Below are 11088 nucleotides of genomic sequence, written 5' to 3' on the forward strand. Positions count from 1 at the left end.
AAAAGCCTGCCTGTAGAAGTGGGTTTTTAGCTGCCTTTTAAAAATGAGCTCTGAGGGAGCGGTTTTCAGGTTTAAAGGGAGGGTGTTCCAGAGCCTTGGGGCAGTCACCGCAAAAGCTCGGTCCCCTTTTGTCTTGAGTCTGGTCCTGGGCACCACCAGGAGCTCCTGATGGGATGACCGCAGTGACCGACTAGAGGAGAGTGGGTGTATGAGCTAATTGATGTAGGGGGGGGGGGGGGGGGGGGGGGGCCTTGCCCATGGAGGGCTCTGTAGGCGAACACCAGGACCTTGAAATTGATCCTGGTGTTTACCGGGAGCCAGTGCAGGGAAGCAAGGATGGGGGTGATGTGGCATGATTGGCATCAATGGATTTTTTATTTAGACAGATGAAGAGTGAATTACAGTACTAATCGAGTCTGGATGAGATAAAGGCGTGTACAGCCATTTCCAGTTCGTTGTGGGATATGATGGACCGGAGTTTTGAAATGTTTCTTAATGAAAGAAACAATTGCGAGTCCGAGTTTTGACATGTTTGTCCAGATTCATGGCCTGATCGAAGATGACCCACAAGGTTTCTTAAGTGGGGACGCACATTGCTTTTAAGGGAACCCATGTGCGAGGCTACTCTTGAGGCAATGCTATCTGATGATATGATCAGTACCTCTGTTTTTGCCGCATTGAGCTGCAGGAAATTGCTACCCATCCAATTTTCAATGGCCGATAGGCACTTGTGAACTGCCGAAATACCAAGTAGACAGTAGTAGCACAGTAGTACAGTAGTACAGCAGACGTTATATTGTGTAGCCTCAGGAAAGCTTTTTCCTGCCACACAATCGTGTCTGCAAACGTGACAAACGTCATTTTTGGTTAATGGTTAACGATAGGTTATGACTATAACCAAGTTCTGTCAGTTAGTGGTGACGCTTGGCATCACACTGCACTATCTCGCGTACGTGCACGCGCACTGAATAAACCACAAATGTACCTCTAATACCAGTATTAGTCTGACCACACCCCTCATCAGCTTACCTTCATAAGCAGGTGTGTGGTCACCTGCTCTCCTCCTTCCCAAGCTTTCACCACAAGGTGAGGTCAAGGGCTGCAGCGGCCGTCTGATGCCAAGCGTCACCACTAACTGACAGAACTTGGTTATAGTCATAACCTATCGTTCTGTTCCGTTAGTGGCTCTGCTTGGCATCACACTGCACAATGGGAGGCCAAGCGGAGCCGCTGGCTGACAAATACACCCCGCTGACAGCCCCCCAAAACCATCAGAACAGGGAGGGCCGAGCCCCCCCGACCCCCCCTAATGGAGGGCATCCCCCCTATTAGGGGCTTCACGGGAAGGCGACGGACCCGACCGTGCGAAGAGGCACTCAAGCAACTTAACGCACAGGGTGAGCAGACCGTGGCTTGACCCCACGACTACACACACGCACAACCCGCATGCCACCCGGGAACGAACGGAGGAACAACCTCGTTACTGCCCCCAGAATCACGGGGTCAAGGGCAAACCCAACCCCGTGGCAAGGCCGTAGCAGCGGAGCGCGAAGGAAGACCCAGACCCACCAAAAGGACTGGACTCCCTGGAATGGGGGCCCGGAGAAGTCCATGATGCCAGCATCAAGACCCCACCAGGTGGGCACGTAGTGCCCCGCCCCCCACATCGCCAGCGTATTCGGACAAAGGCCCCCCAGTTACTGCACCTGGTAATCCCAGGCGGTATCCCAACCAAGTACTAACCAGGCCAGAACCTGCTTAGCTTCCGAGATCGGACGAGATCGGGCGTGTTCAGGTCGGTATGGCCGTAAGCCGAGCGGGCCCCGTCCCCCCAACAGTACACCGCCTGGCACACTGACCCTGCAGAACAGACAGTCAGCATGGCCGTAAGCACACAAAAAAGGTTAACCAACGGAAGCAGGCAGCGCACCGGGGAAAAACCAGGCAACAGGCTGTTAACCCTAGCCTGGAGACTGCGGACGAGACAGGCGCCAGAGGGGACAGCTGAACACAGCTGCCCCGGCGGAAGGGGCGTATGCTGGCGTTGTTGCATGACCAAGCCTCCATTTAAAAACCCCCACCCAGAGGGGTCGAGGCAGAGAAGGCTGACACGATTGGCAGACGTCATGAACGTGCAGGGGCACCCTCAAACGGTGAACCCGGGAGTTGACACTGCACCAACACACCAGGGAATCAACCACCTCGGTGTTACCCAATGCGGTGGTTGTTCCTATAACCCCTCAAGAAAAAACTCCAAAACACACCTGCGGGTATACACCGGCTATACCGCAGTACAAGTGTTTCAGTTTCCAAAAAGGGTTAACCCAGGCCTACGGGTCGCAAACATCACTTCGGACCGGGCCTGGCGGTACGGGAAGCACAGGGTCACCAGAGGAGGTCAAAAAACCACCCCCACAGGCCCCTCTTCGCCATGCGTGAGAGAGGAGCGAAAAATAATGGAGAACCAGCCCCTAAGCACACCGTACTTGGTATTCCCAGGCGGTCTCCCAACCAAGTACTAACCAGGACCAACCTGTGTAGCGGCCGAGATCCGACGAGATCGAGCGCGTACAGAATGGCATGGCTGTAAGCCATGACGACAGTGCTGAGTAAAAACATACCCAACCAGGGTCTCCATAGCGCTTAACCCTGTGACACCCAGACCGACCTGGCATTTTTCCCCCTGAAAAAAGCCCAAGTCCCTCAGGGTACCAGAACAGCAGATCTGCATCCCCGGCGGACAACGGGTTCAACTGATCTGGACCAGCGTGACCAGAACCAGTCCCGTGCCCTAACCACGCCGACATGCCTACTCCAGGAGAAGGGCAGATATGCGTGTTGATCTTAACATGAAAAGAAGGCGCCACCCAGACGTTCGGACGAACCGCGCCTGGTGGCCCACCCCAAGGGCGTGAGACCCCACCACATATGTTCAGATCCATCCCGTCATCATCCCCCAGACATGAACGAGAATCCGTCGACAACCAACCCAGGTCATGGGATGTGGTCGTCGGAAGAGGAAAAACCCCCATCTCAGTTGCTTTATAAAAACGCTGTTTCAACCACAAGCAACCAAGGCGTGCCAGTCAATCGCCTGTTTACAGCGAGCTAGCACTATACGTGCGTCGGGACACACCCCCATCAATGAACAGGCTATTTAGACCTGTCATTGAATCCCCAAGGCGCCCAGGGGAACGACAAGAGGGGTGTGACACTCCCTAACTCCAACACTTCTGGAATAGAAAGAAGGAAGCATCAACAGTATGTATCCCAGTCTACACAGCCGGGGTAAAAATTTTTCACATTTTTACATCCCACCACCCTCCCATAGGAAAGAGACGGGGATCCCCAGAGAGACTTCCCACGCGAGCTGTACAGATTGAAAAGAATATATTGCACCTTGAGCCATGTAAAAAACTGGTTTTAGGGCCTCCGGGGAAGAGGCACTGAACCCATACACACTCAATAAACGAATTGAATCGAATATACATACAATAGAAAAGGACCCTTCTAGAGGGTCCACTCACTTTGACAATCTGAGGAGGAAGGCTCTGTACTCTGATGGAGGCTTCCTCACATGGAAGAAGGAGTCCGAACTCACAGAAGGCCTGAATAGGCGCTTGGTGAGGAGGAGCCCTGACCACCCCCCCTGAAAACAGATCCATCACATGGACCTGAACAGCACACGGAAGTCCTACCAACAGAGACGCGCACGGTGACGTACTCTATGGCGGGGGAATTCCTGCGGTGCACACGCCCAATATACCAGGCCGTGGGACCAGGAACTCCCCCCCCCCCCCGTAACGTGCCGAACCGCCACGTGACGGGAACCTTGAAGGACAGGGGGTGTACCCCTGACCGACAGAACAATGGGGAGAGGAAAGGTTACCAGTTCACCCCTTTACGACCCCACACCCATGATACGATGTAACGACAAAAAGAGAATATGACACAGTCATAGTCAGCTCTATGAAGCGTTTCACAGCTCCACACAGCGCATGAGCTAACCTGCTATCTGATTTTTACTAAGGAAAAACACAGAATAGAGAGGGCTCTAAGAACCCCGGTCCAACATACACATGTGCTTCTGTGGCCAGTACAACCCAGTTGTAGGTCACATGACACACACAACCCATCATCACCTACAAAAAATGGCAAAAACACTCAACAGAGGAACGCCGTTTTTTTCACAATGAGAGAATACATCATTCTTGATTAGTATCGACCACAGGCCTTGCTAAGCACACATGACAGCAACCAAACCAATTTCCCTTTAGGAAATAAGTTTCTCCAGCAGATTTAGCACAACCTCAGCAATCAAGCTAAGAGTTACATCGTATCCCTACCACACAAAAGACACAATTAATGCACAACATGTCTGATAGGAGGATGAAAAAGTCCCCAGGGAACCGGGGGGGAAACACAATCCTCCTATTTTACCCTCAATACGGCCAGTTAAAACAGGAAAACCTGTTAATGTGTGAACACACTGTTCATTGTCATCACAGTCTGAGAAAGAACATTCTTTTACTCACTTGTCACCAAGCATAGCTTCATAGGTTAGTTACCTTAGTTGTGAGTACACGGTACATATAAACACCATGATGTTTCTCACACAACAACCAGATCATTACATCCCGATTTGCACGGAGAAGCTAACTGCCAGTGACAAAAACAGCTCACACATAACCCGCAACGTATCCTAAATGCATTTTTAGCAACACACGTTTTGGGAAAAACACCGTTATTCACAATACATTTAGCAAAGTAAAACCAGAAGACGTGTTATGAGGTCTGGTCAACCCCGTTCCTACCCGGAACGCAGATCAGCGAAGTGCAGTCACAGACACCGTAGGAACACAGCCGCTCCTGTGTTGTCCGAACTGGGCAGCGTCACCGCCCCAACCCGCACTACAGTCCCCTGTTGATGCAACCTTGCCGTCCTGGCTCAGGGCAGGGTCGACGAAACATCCCCTGTCAAGGATGACGTCGTGGTCAAGAGTGTAAAACATGTTAAAATCAAAGCACGTTCAACAGAATAGCATCAAGCTAACGGCCGCTCCAACCGTTCGGGTGCTACTGCTTCTGCTCGCGAGACGCCGATCTAACGACGCACGCGATCAGAAGCGAGCTCACGGCGGCGCGCGAGAAGCTAAGCTACCCCGCGCCAGGCCATGGCCTATAGCAGCAAGCTAACGTTACCTAGCGACCACGACATGCTAGCCCCGCAGCTAACAGCTGACTGGCTAATAGTAGGCCCAACCTAAGCAGGCCATGCAGCGATCCAGCAGGCTAACGCAGCAGTTAACAGCTGACTGGCTAACCGCAAGCTATGAACATGTAAACAATGACATAACACTCACCCAGACAGGCCGCCGTTCTGAACCTCTCCTCACTTTTTAAGAGAAAAGAGAAAACAAGATGTCAACACCGCTTCACAACGGTGATTTTACCACACCCGACGGAATCAGCACAATACCAACTGGCCTGTGTAGCTGACTTTGAACATGAATCTGCCGCTACCGCACATTCATGCACATATCCCCTCGTGAAGGAATACTCTCATTTGGATATGAAAGATGGGGCCTTAACACGGTGACAGAGAGAATCCACTCGTCCAAAACACACAGGGATCACCAGTGTCAATGGTCGCGGCCCACTAGTTAAACTATAATGGTCTTCAGACCAAGGTCTCCTGTCGCCTAGGTGGCTGAACAAAGGACCCTAGCCTGGGGCCGGTTTCCATAAACATTGTCAAGTAGCCCCCATAGCACTAACAGACAACTGGAGCCTGCCAGCAAACACTACTCACCCAACCTGGAACGCACCGCTTCTCACAACAGCGGCATGTCCGACAGTTCAGCTGTGGCCTGACAGGTTTCACCCCAACAAACACAGCAAGGAACTGCAGTTGAGAAGCATGCAGCGGCGTGCTCCCAATACGAAAAACCGGTGGAGGGTTTTTAGAATGATCATCATCTTCTAGACACTCCAGTACGAAGACAATATCGCCGTATTTTCTCGAAAAATAGTGAGAGAGAAAATAAAGATATGATGTCAATGTATCCTTGTTTCCCAAAGCTGTTCCTAATCCAATTTCTTCCATCATGGTGTCAAGTGTGGGGATCTACCGAGGCACTTATTCCTTGTGGTGAAAGCGAGAAGGAAGGAGGAGAGCAGGTGACCACACACCTGCTTATGAAGGTAAGCTGATGAGGGGTGTGGTCAGACTAATACTGGTATTAGAGGTACATTTGTGGTTTATTCAGTGCGCGTGCACGTACGCGAGATAGTGCAGTGTGATGCCAAGCAGAGCCACTAACGGAACAGAACCATGGTTTTAAGTTCTACTAAAGTGAAATATCCCTTTAAAGCAATTTTTTTTTAATTATATAATGTGTGGTTAATGGTTAAAAATCTGCTTTTTAACACTTTGAGAGCAGTCCGTGTTTTCCTTTTTACCCCCTTGAATGCCCACATCCACTCCAATGTTAACGTTAATATCGCCTAATCTATGTTTTAAATTATGTGTCTAATCTGCCCGTCGCTTATCAAAGACTCATTTTCCAGTCAACATTGTCATGGCAGATTGTTTTTTTATTGCTTCATTTCCGTTTGATAGCATTTTGAAAATCACTCGTTTTCGCGGGAAAAACAACACATTCTATGATAATCGCCTTTTACTGGAATATTCTAGAACGTTGTCATTTTTCTGCCTATTTATGAATCGTTTTCAAATAAACGCTAGATGATTGATAGTATATGTGTACGCATGCACGCTCGTGCGTGCCGCCAGTTGAAAATCGATTCTCCTATTTCCTGACCGCGAGCAAAGTCAAACAGCCTATCACCATAATCACATAAAAGCTTACAGTATACTGTATATCAGTGAAAACGGGTCTGATTATCCTAATACTGATAACATAGATTCCTTACCTGAGATCAGATGGTATCCAAATGGTTTATTCCAATTCCCGATCGCCATTCGAAAAAATCGCTCATTTGATTGATCCATCGTGTATACAGTAAAACACATGTTCCCCGCGGCTCGGAGGCTCCAGAGTGAACTCTGGTAGACCCCGGTTACATGAGTGAGAAGTAAAATGTGGAGTGCGGGGTGTTTTTTCCCATTCATTTTCATTGAGTCCAATCCAAAAGGGTGATTTACCATCTGGGAGACGATAGGGGGCGCTTTTTTCACATCTGAACACCTGGGGTGACTGGATCTCCAACGGTAGGCTCGCTTGATGCAATATGATTTCAGATCGCTAATAAAAAAAATAAAAAAAAAATAATAAATGGGGGTAACCCGGGGGGTAATAACACGAGAAAACTTGTGGGTGTCATTCAAAGTGTTAAAACATTCTTACCATAAATCTGATTATGAGCCTGTTTTACTCACAATGTTTACAAACATTGCCAACGTAAACACAACTTTTACAGTTAACTAATACATTTTAAAACGTTCAGTCCTTGTGTCAAGAGCTCAGTCAACAAGAGCTCAACAATAACGTCTACGTCTCAGTTCCTTTTCCCCCCTACTGGGGTAACCCATTCGTTTTACGTTTGGATCACTATTTTATACTCTTCAGCCACCTCACCGTTTCTGCCCTACACGGACCTTTGCGTACACACAGTCATCCTCCGATGGTTCAACAGTCTGCCTGGGCCCGCCTGACACCTTCACCTGGCCGTACTCAACCTCAACCTCCCTCTCCGCCTCCTGCCTGGGCCCGCCTGACACCTTCACCTGGCCGTACTCAACCTCAACCTCCCTCTCCGCCTTCTGCCTTCGTGGCTGCTGACTCTGGCCGATCATGATGCCAGCGTAGGTCACATCCTGGTCATCTTTGTTGTCTGTGGAGAGGAGAGAACGAGATGGTGAATCACGAGCGTGCGCGCGCGCACACACACACACACACACACACACACACACACACACACACACACACACACACACACACACACACACACACACACACACACACACACACACACACACACACACACACACACACACACACAGGGCGTTTGTCATGAAAAGAGGTTCTTGAGTCCTTATGAGTCCTGGGAAAGTTCTTTGACTGTCTGTGTTAACTTCAGACGTCAACAATTGCAACTTTTAAATTAAATCTTGTGGAGCAGCGTGAGACACCTGCTCACCCGAAGTCCAGTAGAGAGAGAGAGAGAGAGAGAGAGAGAGAGAGAGAGAGAGAGAGAGAGAGAGAGAGAGAGAGAGAGGGAGAGAGAGAGAGAGAGATAGAGATAGAGAGAGAGAGAGAGAGAGAGAGAGAGAGAGAGAGAGAGAGAGAGAGAGAGACCCAGTTCCGTCATTTCCGCTCTTAAATGCATTCAACTGCCTTCCAACATTATCATTTTTGTTACAAATTACCATAATAGTGTAACCGAAATGGATTGGAACCTGGGACCATAGAATCCACAGGCGGTCGCAATAACCAGCTGAACTAAACCAGCTAGTGCTGGTTGACTGCGACGGACTCGTTAGTAGTTTACAGTCGTCCTCCCCCCAAAAAGTTCATCCTTGCACGTTCTTTCATCCATGCGCGCAAAAAGCACTGAGATCTCACCCCATTGCTACGTGAACTGTCCTGGATACAGATTCACAAGACAGTGAGATCCCACCGCTGTCACCAATGTAACCGAGTGTATTTGAACCTGGCTGGCACCATAGGATCCACAGCTGAGTTCAAGGGTCATACCCGTTAGCAGGTGCTGGCTAACCGAGACTGACTGGTTTAGTAGTTACAATAGCACAAGGGTGCAGCAGACACAGAATAGTGATGAGTGGGAAATAACAACTTGATTCAGACCTGCAGCTTTTGTTGCTTTCTTTTTCATTTGAGTACGGTAGATTCCCAGCACAACCAGTAGGATTAAGGCCACCGCTGCCAGTAAGCCAGCTATGATGACTGTGGCAAAAGACAAGAGGCAGACATAGTAGGACCCAGTTCAGAACCAACATCAAGTTATCCAAGTAAAGTACAACGAAAATAAGTTCGCCATCCAACCAGAGTGCAAATGTAACAGTAAAGTGCAATAGTAATATACAATGTACAGGTGATTCCACTGGGTATAAAATAATTTATATAAATGAGTACTACTACTGGGTGTAGTGCTAATCAGATGTACAGAGTTGTAATACCAATATCTACAGTGATACAGGTATAAAGACAATATGGTCATAGTCATACTGGCCAGCTGCGTAACTAGTAGTTAAAGTTTCAAGTTTCAAGTTTGTTTATTATTTATCACAATAAAATACAGGTACTTTACGATAAAATGCTTATTTCTGTATGAGCCCCTGAGAGTGTGCTTCATACAGTAAAAGTCAAAAAGTAAGTAAGAAGTAAGTCAAAAGTAAAGAGGAATATTCAATATACATATACAACAATATACAATACAGAGTAAAATTAGTAACAGTGAGGTACAATGCAGAAAATGAGGTACAGTTTAGGCCGGGTAAGGTGCAAATGCAAATGAGGTATGAATGTAGTGCAAATCGTAAGTAAGAGTAGTAATAGTGGTAAGGGAAAATTATGTGCAGGTATGTACAGACAAGTGGATAGATATATATATACAGTATATATATATTGTGACAAATCCGGTGAGGACCAGACTTGTCACGGTTAAAATACAAACAAATTCAAAAGCTCCACACAAGAGAAATATCAATCAATAAGAATATTTATTGAATTAAGGCAAAAATCCAGTTTGATAAGCAAGCGAATGGTCATAGACAGTCCGGTGTCAAAAACCATGTATGTGCGCTGTAGAGCTGTCCCCGAAGCCTGTTTTTGGGATTCTATATAGACAAGCGCCCTTTTCGATCGTGTGACATTGTTCAGAAAGTGTGGTGCACTTGACAAGTTGTAGTGTGAAAGCAAACCGAACCAAATGAAGAATGCAACAATGTTGCAACTTCACCCCCCCGAATCGCACCGAGTCCACCAAACTATATGTGAAAGCGACTAAGTGACTCTACTCCTTCCGTGACATACATATCTCCCATCCTTCACATATCCCAAGGAGGGGGGAGGAGATCTGTCACAATATATATATATGTATATATATTAAGGCTGTCAAAGTTAATATTAACGCGTTCACGCACAATTCCTTTAACGCCACTATTTATTTTATCTCACGATTAATGTTTTAGAAAAAAATTATAATAATTTGTATTTATTATTATTTATTTTTTACGTTTTTTTTTATTTATTTTACTAGACTTCACTCAGGTGTATTATTGATACTCTCGTTGATACTATATTTGTTTGTGACTCAAAGTGTGTGTGTGTGAGAGAGAGAGAGAGAGAGAGAGAGAGGAGAGAGAGAGAGAGAGAGAGAGAGAGAGAGAGAGAGAGAGAGAGAGATGAGGAAGGGGCAAGAGAGAAAGAGAGCTGGGAGAGTGTGTGAGAGAGAGAGGGGGGGGGGTGTACAGGGGTGTGTTGTTTTAAATTATTATTTTCTTTTAAGTTATTTTGTGCATCACTCTGTTTTGAATTTGATGCAAATTTGCAATGCATGAGGGTCATCCCTTTGTGTTAAATGGCTGCATAAAGCAAGCATTTGTTGACTCTCATGTTGATAAGAGTATTAAAACTTGAAAAAGATCCGTTTAAGGTAGATTTAGAAGAGATAAAAAATATGCGATTAATTTGTGATTAATCGCGAGTTAACTATGGACAATCATGCAATATTTTAATCGATTGACAGCCTTAATATATATATATATATATATATATATATATATATATATATATATATATATATATATATATATATATATATATATATATATATATATTAGGGATGCTCGATATTGGCTTTTTTACCGATACCGATATTCCGATATTGTCCAACTCTTAATTTCCGATACCGATATCAACCGATATCAACCGATACTGATATATGCAGGGTTTCCCCCCCCCAAAAAATGAATAATTGCAGGTAACTAATAATTTCACTGGATATATATATAACAAATATTGTTATTGTTGTTTTTTTTTTTTAAACAGATACCGATATTTTCCGATATCACATTTTACTGCCGATATCGGCCGATAATAT

At 46.6% G+C, this 11088-nt stretch overlaps 1 protein-coding gene across 1 annotated transcript in view; it reads right to left on the minus strand.

The window, feature by feature from the left end:
- Positions 1–7597: 7597 nt before the first annotated feature.
- The window catches only part of LOC311242932 (uncharacterized protein), a gene marked incomplete at both ends in the record, with an annotated part of 5944 nt that continues 2453 nt past the window's right edge, over positions 7598–11088 (minus strand). Inside the window, 2 exons of the mRNA XM_084331996.1 lie at positions 7598–7857; positions 8832–8930. Of these exons, the coding sequence (XP_084188122.1) occupies positions 7598–7857; positions 8832–8930 (359 nt within the window). The remainder of the gene's footprint in view (positions 7858–8831; positions 8931–11088) is intronic.

This window comes from Notolepis coatsorum, assembly GCF_963971535.1.
Source record: "Notolepis coatsorum genome assembly, chromosome: 16".
Classification (NCBI taxonomy): domain Eukaryota; kingdom Metazoa; phylum Chordata; class Actinopteri; order Aulopiformes; family Paralepididae; genus Notolepis; species Notolepis coatsorum.